The 26,679-nt window shown below is 47.0% G+C and overlaps 1 protein-coding gene across 2 annotated transcripts in view; it reads left to right on the top strand.

Annotated features, from left to right (window-relative positions):
* NOC2L (NOC2 like nucleolar associated transcriptional repressor) overlaps nucleotides 1–26,679 on the top strand; it is a 52,777-nt gene that overhangs the window by 11,448 nt on the left and 14,650 nt on the right. For both annotated transcript variants that reach the window (XM_055800643.1, XM_055800644.1), the window contains 6 exons: nucleotides 1,584–1,723; nucleotides 5,940–6,051; nucleotides 13,362–13,475; nucleotides 13,645–13,746; nucleotides 18,595–18,738; nucleotides 24,631–24,744. In XM_055800643.1, the coding sequence (XP_055656618.1) occupies nucleotides 1,584–1,723; nucleotides 5,940–6,051; nucleotides 13,362–13,475; nucleotides 13,645–13,746; nucleotides 18,595–18,738; nucleotides 24,631–24,744 (726 nt within the window). The remainder of the gene's footprint in view (nucleotides 1–1,583; nucleotides 1,724–5,939; nucleotides 6,052–13,361; nucleotides 13,476–13,644; nucleotides 13,747–18,594; nucleotides 18,739–24,630; nucleotides 24,745–26,679) is intronic.

Genomic DNA, 26,679 nt, shown 5'->3' with positions numbered 1-26,679 from the left:
TGTGGCCCAGACAAGAACTAAATCCCCTTGATTTCACAGCTGGGGAGGGTTGTAGGAACTTTAAATACAACAGCACAACCAAAATTTACAAATCCAAGTGATAAGCCAATTTAAACTGGGTGGTTGTGGAAGGTGATTACAAGAGCAGATTGCTTATCTGTGCAACAGAAGCTGAGAACAAAGCTTCTCGGTATATCTTGGTGAGCTGGGAGAGCTCTACCACTTCCAGCTGCAGCTTAAGTCCCTATTGCAAGGTTTGGTCTGGTAGCTGCAGTTGAGGGCTTTGTACTTGTTTCAGGACTTGTGCATCATGCTTCATCCATGCAAAAGAGGAGGTGACCTGGGCCTTGAAAATCTGTCTGAAACACAGGCTGGAGCTGAGGCATCTTGTTAAGTGTGATCTCCTAGGTTCTTGATGCAGTTCTAGGGACTGTGTGGGCCTGCAGAACTCTTTGGAAAGGGGGTGTCCTTAAGGGACTCCGGCACTCTTGTAGGCTTTTATTTAATCTGGCACTATGAGCTGCTTAAGCACGTGGCAGGGAGAGCAAGGGCTTGCCCAAACATTCTTGAAGGCAGAGTCTCTTGGATCTGTGCAAGACTTGACCCACACCTACCTATACTATGAGCCAGCCTGAAATGCCAGCTCAGTGTGTCATTGCATTTCAGGCACGCTGCTGGCCTATTGCGTTGGTTTTGCTGGTAACCATGAAGACTGACTGAGAGACAGAACTGAAAGTTTGTTCTCAGCCCTGCTGCCTGTCATTTCTACTCCGCAGTTGAAAAAAAAAAAATATGAAACTGTACTGGGTAGCGTGTTTTCCAAAAACATGGAGTGTTGGGTTGATCATTTGGTACTTGCTTTGACAGTGAATGTTTATAGTAACATCTTTAAAATGAGCACTAATATACTGCCTTTCAGAGTTAGTAGGGCAGCTGTTTGGGGGTTTTAATTAATACAGCTGAGGGAAGCGAAGCCTCAGGTTGGGAGGACAAGCTGCTATGTAGCAACCAAAGGAATCTGAGCGCAGAGAGGGGAAATCCAGCTTAATTTAAGAAATTGTTCTAGCTTGAATCTGTAGTGTAGTTTTACACACCCTTCCCCCCCACACCCTCTGGTCTGCAGAGGCCAGAAGGCAATTTACAAGGGTGTCAGAGGGGTACTACTTTCCAGCCTTCCTCCCTGTGGGAGACCGGGGACTGTCACAGGGACTGTGGGTAAATGGAACAATTAAAGGTTTCCTAATGCTTGGCCACATCCCACTGTCTGCTGTGAGCTAGGTCATTAAATCATCCTTCTCAAATGAGCCATGCTTGTGAAGAAAAGCAGTCTGTGTGGTGCTCATTATTTCCTTCAAGGCACTAACTAGTACCAAATCGTAATGTTGCCAGCACAGCAACTTGCTGGATGGTGGGTCAGCCACTAGCATCAAAGGGACAGCTAGTATGTTAGTTACTCCCCTAAACAGTACACAGTGTCCTCTTGGAGAATGCTTGATAAAATGAGTCCTGTAGAGAAACCAGACTGAGCTCCTCTCAAATGCCACATTATCAAGTTTGTGCCTGTGTTTTTCCCTTTTCTGCAGGAAAACTTCCAGTCTGTTTATAACTGGCAGTATATTCACTGTCTGTATTTCTGGTGTCGGGTTCTCAGCACAATCTATCCCAGTGAGGTCATGGAGCCGTTGATCTATCCTTTGACGCAGGTCATCATTGGCTGTATAAAGTAAGTAGGATTTTTTTTCTTCTTTTGGCTATACTTCTCTTTCTTCATGTGGCAGAGCAGTTTCTAAGGGATGTTACAGTTACGTGATTTGGATTTAACCTCGCATTGTAAGGCATCGCCTGAGAGCTGCTTTTGATTAGAGTATTTCAGCTGAAGATGTGTTGTGAGCACTGGTAGGTTTAGGTGCTGACAGAGCTGTGGTGTAGGTTATTCTTTCCTAGGCTAAATTCTCTGTATAAGAGAAACTGCTGTCTGAATAGCCTGGACGGATTATCCACCCAGTGTATAAAGTGGCAAGGAAAAATGGACTGACTTGCCTCAAGACCTAACAGTGCCAAAGTACAGAACCAAGTCCTCATCTCTAGCTCGGTAAATACAGTTAGAAGATGCATTTTGGTGCATATTTGTTAGAAATTGAATTACTAGGACATATTTATTGCTTTTAGTATGTCCCTGCTGAGAATTTCTTTCTCTGTTTCCCATCAGTTTATATACAAAATGTTTGTGCTTAGAAATGGCTGTTAATAATGAGCATTGAGGGAATTTCTGAATCTCTCATGATCTCTGCAATCCTGTTAGCGCTGTTAACCAGATTCTTGGCTTTAAAACACCACCCGCCTGGTCTTGAAAAACTCCCAAGTGGTGATGAAGTTAAGCAGATTTAAACGATCATTAGAGTATACACATCCCTCTTCCCATCCCCCATGTGCACAGGCTGCTTAGCACTGCTGTTGTAGAGCTTCAGTTGTCCTGTGGATGAATCTACATAGTCTTCTACCTGTCCAGGCAGATAAATTGGCTATCTGGGGCTAAGGAAAGGTGAATGGGGTGGAACTTAGTAGGAGCAGCAGATACTAAAAAATGTATCTGTGATGGACAGGGCTGTTTGGCATGAAGTACATTTACTGTCTGACAAGGCTTTAAAGATTTGGGAACCTGACAGATGGGTTCTAGGGTTGGGAAGATAGAAGTAGATAGCACCCTAACTGAGCCAAGCTAGTGTCCGGGATATAAAAGGCGGGTAGGTGGGTTAGCAGATGTGAGAATGATGTGGCATGGTGGGCTACACAGTGGTGGGCTACACAGAAGGAGCTACCCAGTGGCTCCTTCCTGAGTATAGGCAACCTCTTCTCAGCGTTGGTGGCTGTGCTGTCCACACTGAGGCTAGCGAGAGTCAGTCAGTCTCTGTGCCACATCCCTGGTGTAGATACATCTGTAGCAACCTTGTGTTAGAGCAGAACTCGGGTTGTTTGTGTTTGAGTTGGGAGGAGAAAATAATCTAGCTTACAGGTCAAGGGCTTCATGTACCATTCTGTGCACTTCTGGAAGACCCGTTTAGGGGTATACATCTGCTTGAGGGCTGCTTAGTACCTGACTGCTGAGCTGAACCTCTCTCTTTGTTTCTCTGGGCTGCTCAGCTTTGAGAGGGGTGTGTATGTGACCAGGTGGTGGGGCAGGATGCTGGGTAACACCTGGAATAGCTCCTTTCACTTCTGCTCTTGATGTGGTGGTGTGCTCTGGGGTGCATCTGGAGGGTGGTACTGCCGGAGTGGGCTCCCCCGGTGCCTTTTGTGCCGGGAGGTGGCGCCTGGCTCCAGCGCAAGGGCAGTGAGCAGGGTGTCTGTCTGTCGGCTCCTTACACCGCGCTGGCCTCTTAGGTGAGAGGGATGGGGAGAAACCACCATCCATCACAGGCTTTTTGCTCTAAGCAAGGACCAGGACAGAATTTCAAAAGCGATTAAAGAAAACTAGCAGAAGACTGCTAAAATCAACATTAGCTCCCTCATTTTCTTGCTGCTTCTTCTTGCTTTCTGGCATATAAAATGCATTGAAACTATTTAGAATAATAAGTATTTAAGGAATGGACCCCATCTGTGTCTGGCAGTTACCTGTGTTCAAGATGTGGTCCATGGAAGTTAGACTGCTAAATGGAGAGGTGCTGGAACTGATGGTTTCTGACTTCTGTGATGCTGGGAGGAGCCTCATTGCTGAGTATGCTCGTGGAATTGCCATGTAATAATGAGCGGTGCTGTTCTCACAAACAGCTGAAAGGTTGCAGTTAGTTTGACCAGTGGGGCAGTGTTGTAGGTATTGCAGGGTTAGTAGAACATGGAAATTTCCACTTTCCTTTCTCTGCTTTGTGCTTTTCTCTGCCTCTGTAGTCCATTAGTTAATCCTTTGGATCTGTGCACTTGCATTTGTCCTAGCTGATGGTTGTTTTTCTTTGCAGCAGGGTTGTTGCAGAAGCTCCTGTTCTGGTATCCCTTTTCCCCTGATCCCATAAAGTGTTTTTCTAACCATGTCTGCTTGGATTTCTACCTTGCTTCCAGTCTAAGCTATAAAAATGAGGTTCCTCCTTGGCTTATAGTTAAATGAGGATTTTTGGTGCCTGTTAAGTTTTGGTTTCCGATCTCTCGGCACATATAGGGGAGAAGGCAGGTACAGCCTCCTCTGTGGAGAAGCAAGCACAGCTTTTGTGTCCCTGAGCAACTTCCTTGGTGACCTGTCCTGGTGGGGCAGAGGCTGATGTTGGAAGAAGCTTTCTCTGTCCTCTCTAGCCAGAGGAAGATTGTGATCACCCAGGAGTATAACTGAAGTTGCTGCAGCAAGTAAAAATAAGCCTTGAGAAGCCTTTAGGCTGTTCTCTGCATCGCAGCCCATGCCCTGGATGCATGTGAGAAATATAGCAGGTATTCCAAGAGACAGCGATGGTAGGACATTAGAGAGCGCGCTCTGCTGAGATGAAATGTGAGTCAGTTTAAACCCCCTGGCTGCACCCTGTAGTGACTAGGCAGTTGGACCTTCCTCAGCAGAGCTGGGACCCAGCTGTGTTTTGTATTCCCTGTGCATCCAGCCATTGGGAAGTTGAGCAGATTGTTGCATCGCTGCGCACTCTAAAATTAATGGTCTTGGTTTACAGTAAATCTATACACTTAACAGGTTTATTCCTCGATCAATTAATTCCTGAGAATGGCTTTCGTCATCTCCAGTGGTGCCAGATCAGGGGTGCAAAGTAGATTTATTTCTATAATGGATCCAATGATAATTATTTCACTATTTGGAGGGGGGGAGATGCAGGTGATTTATGGTGCCTGGTCAAGCATTTTTTTTTTTTTTTTTTTTCTTGCTCTCCTGGATTGCTCAGCAAGCTCTTCGGGGAGGGGAGGCATTCATTTATCAGACTTGAACCTGTTGTCTGGGAACTGTGGAGTTTTTTGTTAAATAAAATAAAACCCTTGTTAATGCTGGAGGCATCCACATCTTCAGGTACAAGTCATTCAGAGTGAGTGGTTTCTAGAGTGGTACAGTAATGAGATCTGGTGTCTTTTAGGGATATCTCTTCATTCTGCCCTCTGCTACTGGCTTACATGGTGCTGGGGGGAGCTGACCCTTCTCAGTTCCAGCCTTACAAAGGGAGGCAGCTCTACTTCTTTCTTAGTACCTGAGTGTGTAATGGTTTGAAGTGCAGGTCAAAAAGTCTGGCCTCTTGCCCTCCGTGCTGATTACTGGCTGTTCAAATGTACATGTTGCCTCCCTGAAGGAGATAGGAATAGCTCAGGTGCTCCTCTGGATTGGAGGGAGCTAAACAGATTTAGCTGTGGGAGGTCATTCTCATTCCCACTCTGTCATTTCTGATACGCTGATCACTGCTAGTCCAGCTTCTTCTGCCTTGGCGACATTCCAGTTGAAGAGGGTCACTCTTCAGGTGACAGCATGAACTGTGTGAGTACACAGAGGGTACATAGCCTGAAATGGGAAACATTTTCCTTCTTGTTGTCTGTCTGGTATGCTGGGGGAGCCCTTTTCTTGGTCGAACTTGCTGCTTTAGATGGGCATTTTACTGCTGGTTCCTGCCATTTTTTCTTGCATACCTACCTGTGCTGGAAGGATAAATGCTGGAAGTGTTGAACGTAACTAATCAGCATCAGTGGTAAACTTCATCTGCAGAGCTCTTGTCTTGTAGCACTTTCTCCCAGTGGAAGCTGGAGAACTAGTGCTTTGGTTGCAGGAATTTGTCTCTTAGTGTTACAGCTTTAACATGTGTGAGTTTTGTTTCCAACTATGGGATAGCTTCAGCAGCTCAAACAGTTTGCTGTACGATACTAAAGCTGTCTTTCTTTTGTAGAGTAGGAAAGCCTCTCAAGTGTTCCTGAAGGCTGCAGGTACAGTTCCTGTGTAAGCTTAGCCTAACATCCTTTCTTTTTTTCCTTTTTAGGCTGGTACCAACAGCTCGTTTCTACCCTCTGCGCATGCACTGTGTCCGTGCACTTACATTGCTGTCTGAGAACACCAGGACCTTCATCCCAGTGTTGCCATTTATCCTGGAGGTTAGTTGGTTCCTGCGGACCTAGCTAAGGCTGATGCCAACTACCTAATAAACACACTCACTTACTATACTCACTAACTAAAATCCCAAGGTTGCCTAGTTCGCTTACTTCCTAAAATTCCTGGCAGAGAACATCAGCCAGAATGTACTGTTTGGTTAGCAAATAGGATTAAACTTTTGTTGGCCTATGGCTGGGGAGCATCTGAGATCAGCTGTGTGCAAAAATACATACCTAGGTGGTTTATCTAATGCAGCTGGAATAGGCAAAGGGTTTGCCAAAGAGATTCAGAGCCTTGTCTGACTGCAGTAACTCCCCAGGCTGTGGTGTTAGTTGATCCTGCTGGTGTGTTCATATCTTAGCAAAAGGAAGAGTTTCTCCCAACTGCAGATAAAGGGAAATGAAAGGAAAAAGCCTTTCAAGAATTAAGAATTTATTTAGGAAGATCTCCATGAATGCAGCCTGACAAAATGCAGTATGTTTTGTGAAATACTGGTGCTAAGAGACCATCGAGCTTTCCTATATCTCAGACACCTGACATCTCTCCACATAGGTCTTTCTAGCTTTGCTCTTGTGAGAAGGTAGTACAGAAATGGAACAGCCAAATTTCACTGAAGACGTGAGTGAGGCAGGATGAGGAATGCAGAAGCCCTAGTAGGTCAGTATGAGGCTGGACACTGAAGAGGAGGGAGGGAGACTTCTGCAATAAATGACCTGAGCCAGCTGGGCTCATTTCTAATCAAGTTCTGTTGAAGCAAAGGCTTTTGTGGTTTTGTGTTGCTGTGAATGTCCTTTGCAAGCCACATCCTCTGAGGCTGTGGAAGGCAGTGATGTGTATAAATCTCCTGCCTCTGCTGCTGCTCCCTGGCCCTGACCTGTGTGGCTTTGCTATTTGCCTGCTTCCTTCCCCTTGTTCATGCATTTTTTTTTTTTTTTTAATTCTGCCAACCAGATTTAGTGATAGAGGCATTTCCACTCTGGGGTAGTGGAGCTTGGGGTGAGGATGGTTTTGGTGCTTTTTACTTCTTAGTGCTCTGAGGGATCAAGCCTTTTTGTCCTCAGGGCCTTCCTCCCTCTCTCTGCATTCTGGCCCCAACACCTCAGCTCTAATCGGTTTGTCGGGCCCCACACTGCAAAGTGAGCTTCCTCCGAGCTTCCACCAGCCCCCGACCACATCCGATCCTGCTGCGTGTGTTTGTGAGGCACTACTTTCCTTAGCTTGTCCAGGTGTTGGTGACAAGGCAGAGGTGGGGGCAGGGTAAGTGTGTGCATGTATGTTGCTTGCATACTCTTCCACATTACTCAAACAACTATTTTGCTTTAACTTCTATAACCCAATGTGACTGGCATGATATTAAACTCCCAAATCTCCTTGCAGCTGTCAGCCTTTCCCTTCTTCCTGCCTGTCTCTTGCAAGGGATCCGTCCTATACCCTGTGGAGCTCCCAAGAGTGGTCAGGGCTGTTCCCTGTGTACTTCCATCTCTCTCTGGCTCCCCCCTCCTCTCTGTTACACAGGTATCTGAACACTCTTATAACACATAGTGTCTCCACAAACTGTCTCTAGGCAGATGTATTCCAGCTGTGCAGATAAGGTGGTAGGAATCTTTAGCACACACAGGGGGAGTGACCTGCCCAAAGTCCCAAGGTGGCTGTGGTGATGCTGGGAGGAAAATCTGCATTCTAATGACCAGCCACAGTACTTTAACTATGAGCCTGTTTCTATGAGCTCAGAAATTCGGTTGTGGCTTAGTCAATAGATACTAGTTCCATGCCACACCACGTCATGAAACAAAAATCCATTTTAAGCCCACTATCCAAACCATCATGTGATTGAGGGATCTGCTCAGTGTGTTGGTACTATGCAGGGGTAGACTTGAGGGGCATGACTGAGGTCTGAGGCCTGGATTGAAGCCTTCCCAGCATAAGGTACGCTCCATTTGGTAGGAAGGAGGAAAGGCTGCTCTTTTTGTCACTGTTGTAACTGAATCCAAGTGCAGTAAAATAATGGCTGTGGAGTTTGTGACCCTGTCTTTTGTGCACTTTATGGAGAGTGCGCTGCATGGCCTTAGAGTGCAGATTCTGTGAAGTTTCTTGTGTAAGAAGTGACTATAACTCTGTTTCCCTGCCGTCTCTCCATCAAGGAAACCTAACCCTTACTATCTCTTGTCTCAGCCCTGTCGCTGCTGTGCTTTCAAGAGATGCCAGATTGAATGTTTGTGCAATTCCCATAGTCACAGGAATTCCCCAAGCCCCTACCAATAGAAATGAGAGCTGGCTGCCTGATGCTTCTTGACAAGGGCTGATGCTCTCCAGCATGGGCATCCAGTGCTCTCCTCTCTGCTTTCCAGGGTGGAGCTTGCTAAAATTAAGTCTTGGATAGGAGGTGGCAGCTTGGGAGAGAGTGTGAAGCAGACAGGCTTTTATTTTTGTGGTGTTATTCCCCTTGAAGGTCCTGTGAGATCCCAGGCTTTTTTTTTTTTTTTTTTTTAAATCACTTCAATTATTGTGTGACAGACACTAGTTTCTGCAGCAGGAAAATTGGTGGCTTATCTGCTGGAAGGCAGGTGTGGATAAACAAGGTGGAAGTCTTCCCACAGGCAGACTTCACACGCCAATTTAAAATTGGCTTCATCTATGGAGGGATGGGAGAGCAGGTTAACCCTGATGCTTAGGAGGGCATGAGTTTTTCACTTTGACACTTAAATGGCTTGAGTCTTGTTCTAGGTGTGTAGCTTGCTTCAGAGAAAGTCCCCAGGGGCTTGGAGTGCAACATATATGGGAACTGGCAGCAGATCATGTTGGAGGAAATTGGCTGATGCCAAGATTTTAGTTGGAGAACTGGTAATGCTGGACGTTGTCAAACGTTTAAGCACAGATCTGAAATTAGTTTTCTACAAGACATGGACTCTTTACCTCCTTTGCACAGAGAGGAAAAACTGGAATTTTAGACAGACTAAGCTGAACCACTGCACCAACTGAAAGTGTATTCTTTCCTTTTCCTCACTCTCTTCCCTCCACCGCAATATTGCAGCTCTTAAATTCTGGATCACAGCCCTGCAGGTACCAGGGGTTGTTTGAGTGAAATCATGCCTGACCAATCTAATAGACTTCTACAGTGAGGTGATTGGCTCCATGGATGAGGGGAGAGCAGTGGATGTTGTTTATCTTCTCTTTATCAAGGTCTTGGATACCAACTCCCATAACTTCCTCACAGACAGGTTGATGAATTGCAGACTAGATAAGCAGACTGTGAGGTATATTGACAGCTGGCTGAACTTCCAGGCTCGTGCTGCGATCAGTGGCATGAAATCTAGCTAGAGGCTAGCCACTAATAATGCACCCTCGGGATCAATATTGAGGCTGATACTGGTTATCATATTCATTAATGGTTTGAATAGCGGGGTAGAGTGGCACCATCAGCAAGCTTGCAGATGGTATGAAGCTGAGAGGAGCTGTTGATACACCAGAGAAGTGTTCTGCAGTTCAGAGGGACCTTGACAGGTTGGAGAAACAGGAGGGTGGAAACCTTATGTAGCTCAATAGAGGGAAGTGCAACATCCTGCACCTGTGGAAGAGTAACCCCACAACATCCTGGGGGCTGACTGTCAGGAAAGCAGCTTTGCAGAAAAGGACATGGACAACAAGTTGACTAAGGGCCAGGGATGTGGCATTGTAGTCAAGAAGGCCAATGGCATGCTGGGCTGCGTTGGACAGAGCTTTGCCAGCAGTTTGACTACGGTCTTTCCCTGCTGCTGAGCACTAGTGAGACAACAGCTGGAGTGCTTTGTCTGATTCAGGGCTCTGTAGGGCAAGAGAGACATGGATGTACTGGAGTGAGTCTAGTGAAGAGCCATCGAGATGAAGGGATTAGAGCATCTGTCATGTGAGGAGAGGCAGTGAGAGCTGGGACTATTTAACCTCAAGAAGAGAAGGTTCAGGTTCTTATTAATGTGTATAACATACCTGAAAGGAGCGTGCACAGAAGACAGAGCCAGGCAGTCTTAAATGGTGTCCAGTGACAGGACAGGATGCTGTGGGCACAAACACACATAGGAGGGTCTGTCTGGACATCAGGAAACACTTGTTGGGTTTTTTTTTGTTGTTTGTTTGTTTGTTTTTTTTAAACTGTGAGTGTCACTGAGCACTGGCATGGTTTGCCCAGAAAGATTGTGGAGTCTCCATTCTTGAAGATACTCAAAAGCAATCTGGACATGGTCCTGGGCACCTGGCTTTAGGTGGCCCTGTTGTCTAGGTTGGACAAGATGACCTCCAGAGGTTTCAACTTCAGTCATTCTGTGAGTAAAGAAGTTGAAGCCAGATTTTTTTTCTCAATGGCAGTTAGACAGGCAGTACACAGGAAAAGAAATACAGAAGGTCTCACTTAAGCATTGAATGAAAAAAAACCAAAAACAACAACCCCAAACAAAAACACACACACAAAAAAATCCTGACAGTTTTATATAGTGAGGCTGGAGCAGGTTGCCTAGATAAATAATGGAGTGTCTGTCCTTGGAGATACTCAGAATCTGACTGGACATGGCCCTGAGCAACCTGTGCTAGTTGACCCTCCTAGATGACTTCTAGAGGTCCCTTCTGACCTTAACAGTTTTGTGACCAAGTGCTTCAAGCCAGCCTCTGCAGAAAGTTGGACAGCTTGTCTGAACTTGACAGTAATCAGACTGCCTGAGTGGCTTAACTAGACTCTCTTAGCCCTTCCCTCCCTCAGCTAAGTGGGAGGGTGACTGACAGACCTGCAGGCAGGCCCAGCAAAGCGCTGTATGTATCCCTGCTGCGAGCTGGCCTGGGGCAGCCAGCTTTGGGGTGATCAAAGCAGTTGCCAGGAGACTTTTGCTAGAGCCTGAGAAAGGAATGGGGGGTGACTGGGGCGATACAGTGGGAAAGTTCTGGGTGCAGAGCTGGCTCTCTGCTTTGCGCTCTGCCAGTACAAACTGTATATCTGAGCACCCTTCTGACTAGCCATGTGGAAGTCATCTGTGAGCTTGAGATTTCCAAAAATCTCCTTTCTCCTTCCTGCCTGTGTTGACCCATCCTTTCCTCTGTCTGCTAGTGGTTATCACTTAAGCCAGATTGTTGGTTTCTGACATTTTCTGGCCCTCTAGTCCTTCATTATTGTCTTTCTACCCTGCCACAGGATTCCCAGACATCAGTCATCCTCTTCTTCAGTCTAGCTGTTAGCTGATCTATTCTGCACAGTCTTGAGATGGGAACCACATTTTCCCCCCTTCCCGCATGTCCTGACCAACTCACTAGCACCTCCTGGGAGACTTTCAGAACCTCTGGTTGCATTTCCCCGCTTGCCTAGCGGCACGTTAGGATCCCACAGAGCCTGATGCCTTTTGCTTTAATGTGTCTGACCTCAGGGATCAATACTACTGTTTTGGCCAAAGAAATAACCGCGCATAACGAGGTTTATAGCATCGATTCCCTAGGCTAGGGTTCTTTGTTTTCACAAGCCACCAAGCTTGTCCCTCCCTTCCAAATAACCTGGATTGACAAATAAAATGTAAAAAAATCAATAGTCGTCTCTATGCTTTTCTGGCCTGGGGGCATCTATGTGACCTGAACACCCTCCCTTTCCTTCTCACTGCACCCTCTGAGCAATCAGCGTGCTGCATCCCCATGTTGGGCTGGTTGGGGTCTGATCATGAATGTGTTGCTGCTGCATAGAGGGGAATAGAAATTGTTTCCCATTCAGGAGTGCTGTTTAAAAGCACTGGGGATAGGGAGAGGAACTGCAGGCTGCTTTTGAGATGCTCGAAAGTATGGGTGGGCAGGATATGCTCCTCATCAGCCCCCATCAGTGGTTGTCATCAGATATGCAAATTATTACCAATTGTTGGCTCTTGTAGATTTTTTTTTAAAACAAGATCCTAGTGCTGGTGAACATCTCCCTTGATTGCCACTTGTTATCCCCTGATGGGGGTCTCGGGGACTGTCCCGGATCAGTTGCGTTTTACAGATATTGCCATCTTTCTCCTGAGATCTGCCCCGATCAGGCTGGGAAAGGGCATATTTGAAATGCTGATCATTTTAAAAACCTTTTGCTCCTTTCAGTATCACAGCTTCAGAGGAAAAGCAGCACAGTGCACAGGCTTGCTGTGACAGTGTGCCCCGATGTCTGCCCAGAGCAGTAAGGACCAAGGCAGATTCTGGCTCTAGCTGATGTCAGCTGAAGATAGGTTTCCTGTGCACCAAATGTAGCCTTGGGGGGAAGTGGAGAATGGAAGCTTGTTGATTCATCTTACCCTTCCCTAGTGAAGTTGGAAAACTCCTCCCAAAAAGAAGGGAGTGAGGAAAAGGCTTTCATAGTTCTTGGTCGTGATTAGTTTGTTACGTTTTAAGGCAATAATGGCTCTTAACTAAAACCAAACTTGAGATGCCACCCTGGAGAGCCAGTCATACACACACATGTGAACTTACTTTCCTTTTTCTTTCTACTGTGTAAGCTTCATACCTTCCCTTTCAGAAATACTTCTCTCCCCAGCCATTATCATTAAACAAGCTCTGGAAAAACACAAAAGCAAAGGTGCAGGTCTGCCTTTTGACATTACATACTAGTCTACTGCGCATCCAACTGTACCCTAGAGCTTGTGTGTCCTCATCATTTTGATGAGTAGGGTGCATGGTCTGCTCTCAAACTTTGGGAAGGGACCGGTTTTCCTCCATGTTCCTTGCTATAAAATGAAATGTGTCCATGGAGAATAATACACACTTTTTCAAAGGCCGTTCAGTTATAATAGTTACAAGGAATGCCAATGGGAAATGTGCTAGAATAGAAACCTTGCTTGGCAAGGGGTGTTTTGTGAAAAGGGCTTACTGGTCTCTCTGCTTCCTGGGACAATCATTTCAGTGACAATAAAAGTAATGGATTTGGTGTAAGCAACATTTAGTCTTGCAGTTCTAAAGCTTCTCACCTTAAGGGACAGCTCCAAAATACAATCAAGCTTTGTAGTAGTATCCTTCTGACCATTAGAAGCATGGGTCTGAGGAACAAACCTCTAGTTTCTTGTGCTGTTGGTTGTGTTGGTTTCCTTTTACCTCACACTTCTGTGGAACCTTTTGCACTCAGGTCTCTAAAACTTCAAGTGTGGTTGGTGTTTGCTCCCTAACTATCCTTAGCTAGAGTATTTAGGAAAGCTGTGGGACAGTAACCAGAACAGGCAAGGAGGAATCAGGATTTCTGGATTGTTTTCTCAGCACTGCCACCAACTGTGTGATCTTAGCTGAGTCATTTGGGATCTATTTTGTTTTATGGTGTGATCATCTTTACGCTCAGTTTTTTCTGTTGTAGATTTTCCAACAAGTGGATTTCAACAAGAAGCCGGGGCGTATAAGTGCTAAGCCTATAAACTTCGCAGTAGTCTTGAAGCTTTCCAGTGCCAACCTGCAGGAGAAGGCCTTCCGAGTAAGTGGAACCTCAGTGGCCAACAGTGCACAGCTTCTCCGTAAACAATAGCTGCCCTAGGGATTTCCTTTGAGTTCCTGTCCCATAAGACTGAAGACTGGTTTCCCAGTCTGGGTGCTGTAGGGTTTAGTTCCTATCTGATATCTCTATTTCTGCTTCCCCTGCTCAGGATGGACTAATTGAACAGCTTTATGACCTGATGCTTGAGTATTTCCATTGCCAAGCCTACAGCATTGGATTCCCAGAGCTGGTTCTCCCCACTGTCATTCAGGTAAGGCGTTAAACACTTCTTTGTCACACTATGAATGTGCACAGAGCACGATAAAGGTGTTGAAGCTGCTAGTTAAAGTAGTCAAGATGGCCCTCATAATGTGAGGGGAGAGCTGTTTACTTCTTAATTATAGTTTTTCTTTGCATTTTGGGGAATTCATGGGGAGGAAGAGAGGCATTGTATCTAAGTAGGAGGCTGAAGGTGATTGAAAGTGGCTGTGGGATTAGCCGCTGTCTTGGGAGCCAAAGTGGAGAAGAGGGCTGCATAACTGCTGTAGAGACGTGGTTTTGACTAGCGAATGGAGGTGAGTTCTTGGCAATTCAGAGTTGTCCAGACTGGTGTATCGTCTCAGAGCAGTACCTGTGCTCTGTGAGCTCATGTTTCGCCTTGCCTTGCGGCCTCCCTCACGTGCTCTCCACAAGATGGCAACCTTCCCTCCCTTCGCGGCATCTCCGCCAGCTGGGGCACTTCTCCCAGAGTCCCTCCGTGCTATACAGTGCTTATCTCCATCCCTCCTCCTTGCTGCACCTGACAGCAGTGCTGCAAAGTAAGTCTCCTTTGACTCTCCTTTGGCATTCCACAGTGCAGGGTGTTCTTCCTAGCTACTTCATGTTTACATACTCTGTTGTCCGCAATAAAACTTCCTAATAGCCCTGTGCACCTGGGGATATTGTGCATAATACTTCCTTAATACCTCGCTAGCTGGGTGCCTTCGGTTTTGCATGAATAGTGACCTCTCTGCTTTGAACAGTAAGATTGCTCAGTACCAACATGCTGGAACTTGTTCCCTCCCTTCCTCATAGTCCTGTCTATTTTTAACTCACATGGCAGGTGTCATCCAAGATTGGCAGAGGACTAATGTTGTATCCTCCATGGGGACATGAACCTCTACTTTGCTGTCTGCCGTGAGACCTGGCGTCTGCATGCCTTGTGGCTACGATGCCTCTGGTGTGCCTCTGGTGTTGACGTGGGAGCAATGTCTCAGCTGGGACCCACAGACTGCTTGGGAGGCAGATCTCCTTGTTTCTGCTGTATGTAATAGGCTGGCATCTGTCAGGTGCATGACTCTTGGCTGGGTCCCTGCAGCCTGGCACAGGCCATTGCCTAGCTGGCAGTAGGTTGCTTTGGCTAATGTGAGCTGACAGGCACTCTCTGTGCTAGGAGAGCAACTCCTGTGCTTGCTCTCGCTTTGCGTGCTTCTCACTTATTGGCAGAGAACAAGGCCCTTTCCTCTCAGCCAGCAGCTGTTGAGAGCATTGAAGCTGTCGGAGCCGATGTTCTAGCTGGAATGAAAAACGGCTGACGGCCCTCTGGCACCAAGCGCCCTGTGGCTCCCAAACACACCCTGGGACCAGCCTGTATTTCTGCAGAGAATTAATGCTATCAGATTCCTATTTGGCTGCCACTAACCACAGCCTTGTGGCGTCGTCTGCTGGGCTGGGGTGCTGAGGTTAGCTTCCCAAAATCTCACAGTCTTCGGGAAAGTGTGGAGGGGGGAGGCTTTGCTCCTGGAATGGTTCCAGTTAACTGTAAAAATCCATCTGTCCCAATTCTTCCTCCCCGATGAGCTCACGCTTCTCTCAGTGCCGTGTCGCAGGGGCTGTGTTCCAGCTGGCGAGGGTTACATTCCTCATCTTCTGGTCAGCGGCTTTGGGAGAAGCTAGGGTGAACTGCCTTCAAACTGAACTCTAAACCCTCCTTGCCTGGAAGGCAGGAAGCACCCCGGCAGGTCAAAGGGAGGGAGAGCCAGCAGGGCCAGGAGACAGTTCGAAGTCTTCTGTTCTGCCCAGCCTCTGGGATGACCCCATGGTGGTCGCTGTGTCCATAGGCTGGTAAGGAGCTCAGAGTGCAGAGCCTCTGTGGATACTTGGAAGAGACTGCCTCTTCCCTCCTTTAAAGCCCTGACAGAGGTATCACAGAGCAGAGGTGGCAGGTTAAAGGGCAGAACGGCAGGCGTCGATAAGAGGTAGGTACTTCTGGGTGGAGGCAGGGGATGGCATGATCTAGGATGACTTGCAGCTAGATAGAAGGGCAGGAGGTGCCATTTGCCTTGCCAGCAGCCACTCCTACTGCTGCTTGTTCTCTGTCCTGAGTTGAATATTCCCTCTGCTTTTTGTGAGTGGGGGATTTGGCTTGATTTGTGTTCCCTGCAACACACATACCCAGCTGCTTCAGATCATTTATAGTTCCCTGCGTCATTTACAGTAAGAGGAGTTGGGTTTTGCTGTGGTCTATGCTGGTCTAAACCATGGGTGTTTAAGGCTGGCAGTTCGACAGAATCAATCCCGCTAATCACAGAGCTGCTTAGCTAGGAACTGATGTGAGATGTTAATGACATATACACGTACACACATACATGCGTGTGTTCTGATTGCTTTTATTCTGGAAAGAGATGATTGTTGTATTTGGCAGAGTGGAAAAAGGCATATACAGTGTCCCTTTCTCTCTCTCTCTCTCCTCTATCTCCTTTTACCTTCTTGGTTGTGTTCCCTGCCTCGTAACACAGGAGTGAGATCTCATTACGTTTCGTTAATATCTGTGGCAGATAGTGGTGGGACTGTGAGGGATTGCAGGGGTAGGAGAGAGGAGGGGGAAAGAAGATATTGCGCATACGGCTGTGAGAGCAAACACACAACACCAAACTGCACAGATAGAGCCTGAGATTTTGCAGGATTTCTGGTGACACTTCTGCAACAAAAGAAAAATGATAATGTATGTGGCAGCGGATGAAATGGATCTGGGGCTGCAGCTGTGGGGATCAAGTGAGATAAATCGAATGACAAATGCATCTCTCGGCGGAGATAAATATGCAGCACCTATAAAAAAATAAATATTTTAGAAAGAGGGGGGTGAGGGTAGAGACAGGCTTCACCAGCAGAAGTATAGTTTTGCTAAAGGTTTCTTTGTACTTGTTTGATTGGCTGTATGCTTTCTGGAAATGGGGGAAGGTGTTCACTTTAACTCCCATTTTTCTGAGGTCAATGTATGATGGCAGGTGGGTGTGTGCTGGGGATAAAGGGACAAGAGAAGCCTCTGCTGCTAGGTAATTCTCCATGTGTGTAGCAGACAGCAGATCCTGCAACAATATACCCATCAGGAGAGCAGTGTCCTCACAAGAGAGGGCCTAGGTGTAACTGACTGTCACCTCTTGATTAACATTTAATACCTATCCTCTTGGCATGTAAGATCAAGCCAACATGTAGGCTTGACAGGAGGGAGACATCTTTTTCCTTCCTCCAACTGTGTCTTTTGAGGCAGAACATTTGAAGCCATAAGCAGAGAAGGCAGTACTGTATTTGCTGACTGGAAACCCTTTATCTCTACTATGATAGCATCTGCAGGTCCCAGCTGAGATGAAGGTTCCATTGTGGTTAACCATTCTTTTTTGCCTTGTTGGAACTCTTTCTCTGAATCGACTGTCTGTGTAGCATTTGTGTGTACATATACATGGCCTGAGTAAAGAGCTTGGCCTGCAGAATTTGGACAGCACTCCAGAGGCTTGTACTGGAGCTGGTGAAAAGTGTTAGCAGATAGTGTAGTAAACTGGAATTCAAGCCATGAGTCAATCTGGACACCCCCATCTCTCTTTCTGTCATCAAGAGCATCCACTGCTGCCTCAGCTTTTAGTTTGGAGGTGTTAGAACAGTGCAGTGGTGTTGGAGGACAGTTTTTATCGGGAGGGAAAATCTTCTTTGGCAGGGAGAAAAGACGTTTGCTTGTGGATAAGGCTACTGAGATATGAAAAGAAAACAACACAAGAACGTACCGTGTTTGCAATGAAGCCTCATTGTCTGAGAGTAGTGAAGTGTGCTTTGGGTTCAGAGGGAGGGCAGGAACAGATTCTCTGCGAGTAGGATGGTCCTTGCCCTTTCAGACAGCAGTAGGGTTTGTAGTTTCTGTGCAGACTGGCCCTTGTTCTGAGGGTTACACATAAGGCCTTGGGTCTAAAGGAAAGAATTCTCTAGGCACATGCTGCACAAGTTGCCCACAGAGAGGGTTATTTTGTAAATTTTTGTGTGGTGGCTGTGTGGGTTTGCACTCTTGAAAAATGAGTGGTGCCAGTTGGAGCTAGGTTGGTAAAGTCAGACATTAAGTAAACTTCACCCCATGTGAGACTGCAGATGGCCATTTGTCCTGACCCACAGCCCTGTTGCTGTACCAGCACCAAGTTTTCCCACTGAGCTATGCCAAAGATGCTGACTCCAGTCCACAGACACTTCCACCCCGATTTTAAGTCTCTCCTCAAACTCTGCCTTCAGTCCTAGCCATGAGTCTCATCCACAGCCTATTTGATATTCCCATTCCAATATAGACTGGTGTTAATATAGTCTTTAACACACAGACACCTTCCCCCATTCTAATCTCCTCTTCTCTGCGCTTTTGGCCAACTAGCATGCACAGGTATCCCCTGTTCCTGTTCTCTGTGCATCTGGTCCGCAGTCCCTCTTACTGTCAGGCTGAGCAGGAAACTACCAACAGCAGCTAACAGCTGAGGCCCCAGGGAGCATAGTCTTTTTTCCTGCTGGCTGCTTGAACTCCGTCGATATGTTTTTTTCAGAAAGAAGTAGTGTTAAAGGGTGCAAAGAGCTGGTTTTGAGCAAGGCCTCTGTGCTGGGTTGCATACAAACATCTGACCTGTCACTGCAACGCTTTGCATCCTCTCAGCCCAGGGTGTCAGGACACCCAGGGCTGAGTATGGGTGATACATTGAAGTATGGTATGCATGGAAGGGAAAAGGCACCCCATGCTGTCTGTCACTGGGGGTGGGAATTGATTTTTTGCTGATGGGATCTGTTTATGGAAACTATTACGTTGCTTTCATTCTTCCTCTCCTTTTCCTTCTTCCAGTTAAAATCTTTCCTGAAGGAATGCAAAGTTGCCAACTACTGCAAGCCCATCCGGCAGCTCCTGGAGAAACTGCAGGAAAATTCTGCCTACATCGCCAGCAGGCGTCAGAAAGCTACCTTCGGCGTGGCCAGCAGGGAGTCTGTGGTGAGTCTGCTACTTCGATTTGGGCTTCCTGGAAAGACTGTCAGACTCCAGCTGCTGGGGTTGAGCGGGTGGCAGAGGGGGGAGGGACGACAAGATATGGAAACAGTGTGTGGGGTGGGGCAGATGTTCACAAACAACTGAACTTGGCAGGGCTCTGATGCTATAGCTGGCACGACTGTGTAGCCAAGAGCCTCATGGAAAACACAGTCCATAAATTGTACCCTTCTATTATAACACACGTGCATGAAGGCACCTTGCTTTGCTGGGGCATCTCCTTTGCTGAGAGATTTCTTGTGCTTTCATCATCCCATTCCTGATACATAGGTGCCAGTTCATGCCTAAAGTGATAGGGATGATTCTGCCAACTCTGTAAGCACGTTTACTTCTAGTTTGTAGAGACCAGTCTCCAGCAGTGTAGAACCAAACTGTCAGCAGACTAATATTTGGTAGTTTAGGATCCTGGGGCAAACCTTTCCCCGTTTTCCTGGGCCTTTGTGGGGACAGAGCTATATAATCAGGAAAGTTGTGAGCCATAAGAACAGTGATCAGGCATCTTGGGTGCTTCACTGGCTTCTCAGCAGAGATGGTGGTATATTCTTCTGTCTGCAGCTGAAGCAATCCAGCCTGCTGAGAAAATGCTGAGCACATTTGACACCTAGAAAGGCTGCAGCGACTCTGGGTGGCTCATAGTGCCTGTGGAGCAGTTGAGTTAAATGTCAGGATTCTACCTTAGTGATGAGATGGAGTGACAAAGGTGATGATGGAGACCCCCCTCTTCTCTTAGGGAGTAAACTGTAGCACAGCTAGAAAACAGTATATTAGAGAGTGTGTTAGCTAGTAGTTGGCCACGTGGCTACCAGGCTGAGAGATGTTGCCTTTCTCCTTGTTTCTTCTACTCCAGGAGTCTGCCCGCTCTGAGCGAGGTCCTCCTAGGGATGGTGTAGCATATTGTCAGGACGTTCCTTTCAGTGTCCTTTCCTGAATCTTTTTTGATTTTGCTTTGCTCCACCCTTCTTTGGGGTCCTGTTGACCTGCCTAAACTCTGAGGTATTTGAAATCTAGGCTGTATGTAAACGAAGCTAAAGGGAGGAAGACTCGCTAATGAAGCTTTGTTTGTGTGTCCTTTGGGTTGAACATTTTATCTGTGCCTTTTATCCAGCACAGCAGCCTTTGCAAGCCTGCAGCAGGTAAACTTTGTGTGTGTATACCTCTGTGTGAGAGAGGGTAGTGGGTCTGACTCTTCCTTGTGTGGCAGGAGAGAGGTGAAGACATCTGTCTGCAAGATAATTGATGGGTCAAAGTAGTCTCTTTGGCCACATGGTATTGGAAAGTCTGGAGTTCTGCATCATTGAAAGCTCCACCTGTTGGCATGGAGCTGAGCATGGAACAGAAGTTGCAGTGCAGACTAATTTGTCTTCAGACACTAAGGGGCAGGGACTGCAGGAAAATTAGCCTTTGAAATCCTGACATATCAATGCCAGGACACAGCAGCACTATTCTGGCATTAAGGGGTTGATGGTACTAGGTTTGAAGTGACTAAGTAGTGTTTGGTTCTGTAAATGCCATTCTGGGTTGGACTGCTTTGCTAAAGGAATTATGCTTCCCATCTGGAATGAAGTGGTTAGGGTTTTGCTGTTTAGTATTTGTGGGCAATGCTGTGACCACCCACCCACTCTGCAGAGTGTAGAGATTTCAGCCTTTAGGGCTCCCCATGAAACAGATGAGCTGGGGAAGGTTGTTGGCTAAATAAAACAGGGTTTCCAACAACTCTGCCACTGTCTGCCTTTCCCAGCAACTCTAGCTGCAGTCCCTTGTGTAAGAACTAAATTATTATTTTAACATCTTGTTGCCTGTGTGTCTCCTAGTTGACATTGGTGCATGTGCTTTCCGAGGGACATCTGGGTGGCTGAGTAGCATGCATCAGGCAGGGTTGTCTCTGGAGGGGCAGTAACAGGCAGCCTGCTTTCAGTAAGGGAGGTTGGTAAAGGGAAGCAGGCACCAGTTTGCCAGGCCCGTTTGGAGATGGCTGTTCTGCCATTTAAGGAGACAGAGCAACAGTGCTGTTCTGGGAGGATACCTGGATTGCCTGTGCAATCTGTATTTTTGCACCGTGCTGTTGTTTTGTGGGAGTAGGGAGCCCTTCTTTCCCTTCAGTTAATGGGATATCTTCTGGGAGCAGAGGAAACTGCCCACTCAGTACTTCTGTGGGGTGGAAGAGCCATAGTGGCTTATCTTTTGTGTCCAGAGGGCAGGTTTTGTGCCCAGGTGGCCCTGTGTTTTCCCCCTGTGCCTCTGCAAGCAGATGGTGTAGGTTCCCAATAAGGGCCAAAGCTCCCACAGAGACTGGGCTTCCCAGAACGATTTGGAGTGTCCCTCGAAGTCTGGGTTGAGTTTGCCAGGCTGTCTCCAAGATCTGTGGGGCATTGGCACTTCTTATGGGCAAACGCTGCCAGAAATGCGAAGCGAAAGGGGGGTGAAGGAAGAGGAGGTATTTGCATGTCCCCCTTGCCAGCAAGAGCAATTGATATCAAATGCTCTCTGGTTTTCACATGCATGTGTTTGTGCCTGCTGTGCTGTAGGGAGCAGAGCCCAAATTCTAAGCTAATTCTTCCATGCAGCATGCTGAAATGCAACTTTCATGGGGGGGAATTACAGAGTGGTGGGTGTGATTTATAAAGGTGGGTTTTGCCTAAGGGCCTGTATTATATAATTTTAAAGAAGAAACAGCCTGCGGATTGAAGTTAGTGCTGTGGAGGGAGCATGGTGGTGCAATGTTTAACTTAACGTGGAGGGACTGTGGAGGTATCCCTGCTTGCATCCCAGGAGCTGTGGTATGGAGGGATAGGCACTCCAGGTGTGTTCAGCCTGACTTCTTCCACGTTATTTTAAGATTGAGAACTTTACTTTTTTTCTTCTTCTTTTTTTGCAAGAAGCAGATTAATATTTGTCAGTGGTTTTTTGAGAGTACAGTGCTAATAGATTGCTATACTAATTAAGGTTTTTGTGAGGGGAGCCAAAAAACATGGAGCCCGCAGCTGAAGTTGAATCTAGACCCCTAATGTGCAGCTCGGGTTTTAGGTTTGTCTGTGCTAGTGCAGGCCCCTTGGATTGGAAGGGGAAAATGCTGGGAAGCAAAAGGACCTGCAGAGTGTGCCGGGCTGCGTTACAGCTCTCTGGCTCCCAGGCAGACCTTTGTGCTGAGCTGGGCAACCTTCGTTTAAAGAACATTATAGCCCAGCACGCTGTCATGCTTAATGAAATGTGAAGCGAGGCAATGAGCTGATGGAAAGCACTGCCTCATTTCTGTGGGATTTCCAGATCTTCTGCATTCGTCCCCATCTCACGTTTCAGATGGGAGGTTTTTCTGGAGGGTGGGTGATGATCTTGGTTACATCTGTACAGGTGCTAGCACTGGGCTTGATCCGTGCTGGGTGTTGCCTGACAGCACAGTGAGGCAAAAGCAGTAATAGGAGAACTGCAAATGGTTGAAGTGGGTGTGATCACATCCACTCTCTCAAAATTCCTTTTGAGGTGTTCTGACTAGAAAGATGGGAGTGTTTTAATGGTCTTTTTTATCTCTGGATTCCAGCACACCTTAAAACTGAAATAACTGTATCAGGCAGAACAAATAGACACTTGCCCTCTGTAAGAAGAGTCTTTCTCAGAAGCTGTCCATACCAAACACCATCAACAAATTGCCTGATTACAGCTGGCAGCCTGATATGAGCCTGATCTATAAATGGGGTGGCTTTGTATTCCTCAGGAATTGCTGCTCTTGCCATAGCGGTGGGTCAGATTGATGGTAAAGCTGTGCTGTCTGCTGGCTGGCGTCTCCGCTAGCAAGTGCTGCTGGAGTCAGTGGTACATCAGCTGTGCTTACAGTCAGCCTGCCGGGGAGGAGACCAGGGAGCAGATGCAGGCTCCAGCCGTGCAGACCTGGAGCCGTGCTACAAACAATCCTGTAGGGACTGAGTCTGGGACCCACGTTTATCAGAAAGGGCCTGTTTGGCTTGATGCAATATTGATAGCGCTTGTTGTAGGATGCATAAATAGATTCTACACCATTAGAGTGCAGGTGACACAAGGTGGTCACCATTTAATTGCCAAAGTTCAGCTCCTGGTGCCAACTGCAGAGACCACAGATTGTCTCCGCTTCCCTCACAGTGATGAGCCAAATCAAGCTGGTGTAGGCCGATGTATTTCACTGCACAATATATACCAAGTATTTGCTTGTTTGTGTAAGCTGGGAGCTCTGCGCTGCTATCCATGGCAGAGACCTGCTCCTTCTATCTTGTTCATACGCTGCTCTTCAAAGAAACTTCTTCCCATACTTGGCTCACAGGCTGCAGTGTACACACCATAGCTCCCTAGTTTTGTGGCTCAGCTCCCCAGAAGCAGTTGATTTGAGATCTGCTGAGGAATATTTGAGCTGCTGCTGTGTTTTCTGCTGTGAAGATGGTCTGGCCTTTTGTTCCCACCCTCAAACAGGGGCATTGTGTACACACAGGTGCCCACAGAGAGCTCCAGATTTGTTCTCAGCCCTGGATTCAGGATACTCTTTTTCCATCTGTATTGACCCTTGAGTGTATCTATGCTAACCTTTGTTGCTGTTGCTTGTTCCCTTCCTCCTTTGCCTGTTTCAATTCTTACCTGTATGTCTTTCTGAACGCATTAGATTGACTTTTTACTGTGGGGTAATGCAAAGCCTCTGGGCACTGTGGTAATCCAGTTAACAGGTACAGTTCTGGTAAGTTAAAGGGATGTTGGCAGGTTAAGAAGAATGTATTTTAATATGACATACCACCCGCGTTTCAACACTAACATGCCAAATGATTGAAGCGTAAAAGAATTTTTAACCATCTAATTTGCTTCCCACCGTTTACGGTGTCTGCACCTTCTTGTTCTCCCTCTTTGGACAGCGGAAACAGGCTCAGCACTTTGTGCTCTGCTCTCTCAAGGTTGGGATGAGTCCAAGACCCTGCGGGGGAATGTTTGTTTCAAAAATAAACACTTGGCTGTAGAACAGGGGGAACAGGCAATCAGACGTCTTTGGTACTTAGGTCTTGTAAATACTTGCGTGAGGTTTCTGAATTAAAAAGCAAGAACTGAACAAGTGATCAAATGCCTCTGTAGAAGGAGTAGAGGACACATTTTGTCCTGATAGGTCCTCTGATCTGTCCCTTTGATTCCTACTTTCAGATTTCAGAAGTAATTTCTTTTTCATTACAGTAGGCTGCAACATCTGACTTTACTTCTGTGTCAGTGTCTTCTCACTAGTGCTGGAGTAGAAGTGAATGTTCAAGGCCAAGATAGTAGTAGTGGATCCCAGAAGGCATTAAGCTGATTTTAGGAGGAGCCTATCGTGAGCTCTCAGCAATTCTGGGACTCAGGCCTCTTCTAGAATGGAGAAATAGGAATCTGGGAACCCACGTTTCAGACCACCATGCTGAGAAAATCTGGTGATCTTCCATAAGCTAAAGCATCTTACGCACCACCACACAGATGCTCCTTTGTGAGGATTTTATGCTGTCCTTCAGTGCCATTGGTATCCTATGCTTTGGTATTGCATAAATAAGCTGTTGCATTGGCCACCCTGTCCATTTCATCTTTGGGCTTTCTTTGATTTCTCTGCAGTGCCCGGGCATTGCTTTACCTAAGGAAAGTTGTCAGTCACACCACTCCTGACCCACTAGTTGCTTAAATGACTGTGTCTGAATTCACACTTAGTCCTGCTGGCATCTTAGTTATGGTTGTCGATTTCCCACCCAGGAGCTTGGAAAAGGTGGTTTGGGGAAGGGTCTTAACCTCTGCTCTTGACTCCCTGCGCTTGCCAGTTTTATTGGAAAACTGCTTTGAAAACCTTTCTTAAATTTGCACCCCCTTTCTCCACAGGAACAATGGGAGAAGCAGGTCAAAGAGGAGGGGACACCTCTGACCAAGTATTATACTCAGTGGAAGAAGCTAAGAGAGAAGGAGATTCAACTGGAAATCAGCGGCAAAGAAAGAGTAAGAATGAAATGCCTAACTTATTGAACATCATCTGTGCCATGGGTAGACAAGAGAGCCATGTTCTGGCAGCAGGATGGTGCTGGTCAAAACCAGCTCCACGGTGTGAGCTGAAATTGGCTTGAGCTGTGTGAGCGCATAGGCTGAGCATTCTTGGAAAGAGCATGGGCTGGTGTCTTCAGCTCCCTGCAGATTTGTCTTGCTGGGATCTCTAGGAGCAACATCTGTGTCCCCTGCCTGTAGCCTGCTCATTTGCCCAAGTTAATAGAGGACAGTGAGATAGGATGAATTAGTGCTAGGGTGAATTTCCCTCTGCCTCTGTTTAGGCTTATGCTGTTCAAGACTCATTGTAATTCAAGGCTAGGAAGCCGAGGACGGTACTGACAGAGCAATTGTGTGTACTGGCAGGGGTGGGTTGGATAACAGATTCGGTTGTGTGGGCACCTGGGGCAATAGCCTTGTGGATGTTGTGTTGCTTCTGGAACAAGCATTTGATGTAGTTTCAAAGTTTAGACTGTACACGCAGTTTGTGTTCTGTGTGTTCATCCCCACATTCATGGACCTTCTCACATTGCTTTGGGCAGTTTGCATCACGTCTTGCAAATTGCACTGCTTTCTTGATAGCAAAACAGTGTGGGTTGAGCTTGTGTAGGTCTTTAGCTCTTTTGCCAGCTCTGCAGAATGTGACTGGATTGCCATGCTGAAACCTAACTTTGCAAGAAAGTAGAGAGGGGAAAGTGCCTCCCTTCTTAGCAGAGGGAATATCAGAGATGAGTTCTGTTTGCATTTTCTTATTTTACTCAGGTGGGGGTGGCTGTTTGCGAGGTAGGATTTGCTGTCTGGACAGAAGTGTTCAGACTGCCATTTCCCACATCTTCTGCCCAAGGGAAGGCTCCTTGGCTGTTCCGCATGGCACTGCACTCCAGGATGCAGAAGGTGGGGGTGGGAGCTTGCTTACATTAGGAGTCTAAAGGAAAGCTGTCTTGATGCTAATGCAATGAAAGTAGCTGAGCTAGGCTCTTGGCCAGGGAGCAGGAAATAGATATAATTGGTTCTCCAGCGTATGGTGGGGAGCAATTAAAATAATCGATGGGACATGAAGGTGATTGGCTCTGAGACAAGTCCCAGAGTGTGGCAGAAGACCTGGAAGATCACAGAAATGCTCAGTATCATGTAGCATCCAAAGGTAAGAGCAGGAGGCTGAAATTTCCTGGGGCAACCATGCAGAGGGAACAAAAAACACACCTGTTTTCTGTGCAACCCCATCAGGAGAATGTGGCCTTTGCAGAAAGGAAATTGGAGGCAGGGGAGGGGAGCTAAGAAACAGCAAGAAGTGATGGCTGTGAGCAGGGCTAATCTCTTGCCCAAAACTGGCCCTGCTGGCATGAGCTGACACTTTCAAGGTACTGAAGCAGCTATCACAAGGGGAGAGATCAGCCCTCACTGTAGACAAGCCCCCGCCTCATTTTAAAGGGGGGAGGGGAGCTGGAGCTCCTGGGGGTGGCCAGGACCAGCTGAGGTGGAGAGCTCCCAGTCAGGGGGATTACTTTGGTATAGTAGGGCTCAAGACAGTGACTTCTGAAACCAGGGCAAATCTGAAAAGCAGTGACAGGGACTTGTTTTCTCTTGGAGAAAGTGGGCTGAACAGATAAACTGGAGAGAGAGACAGACTTTGGAATTAGCTTTCTGAAAAGCCTGTGGCTGCCTGGCATCTTTGCTTGGTGAATGGGGCCGTTGTCTCTCTCGGTGGGGACTGCTAGCTTAATGATGCAGCATTGTGAGCCCCAGCAGGAGAGTGAACACCATGAGGCCCATTAGGGCTGAGAAAATCCATGTCCCATTAGCAGCCATTGGGGGGAAAAAATAACAACAGAAAAAATCAGCCTGGCTCTCAGCTGCTACGAGCTGCAGCTTGCCTTGTATAACAACGCTGAC

This window comes from Falco peregrinus, chromosome 3 (genome assembly GCF_023634155.1).
Source record: "Falco peregrinus isolate bFalPer1 chromosome 3, bFalPer1.pri, whole genome shotgun sequence".
Classification (NCBI taxonomy): Eukaryota; Metazoa; Chordata; class Aves; order Falconiformes; family Falconidae; genus Falco; species Falco peregrinus.
Note: the sequence above shows the minus strand (reverse complement) of the source record. Positions and strands in the feature narration are given on the sequence as shown.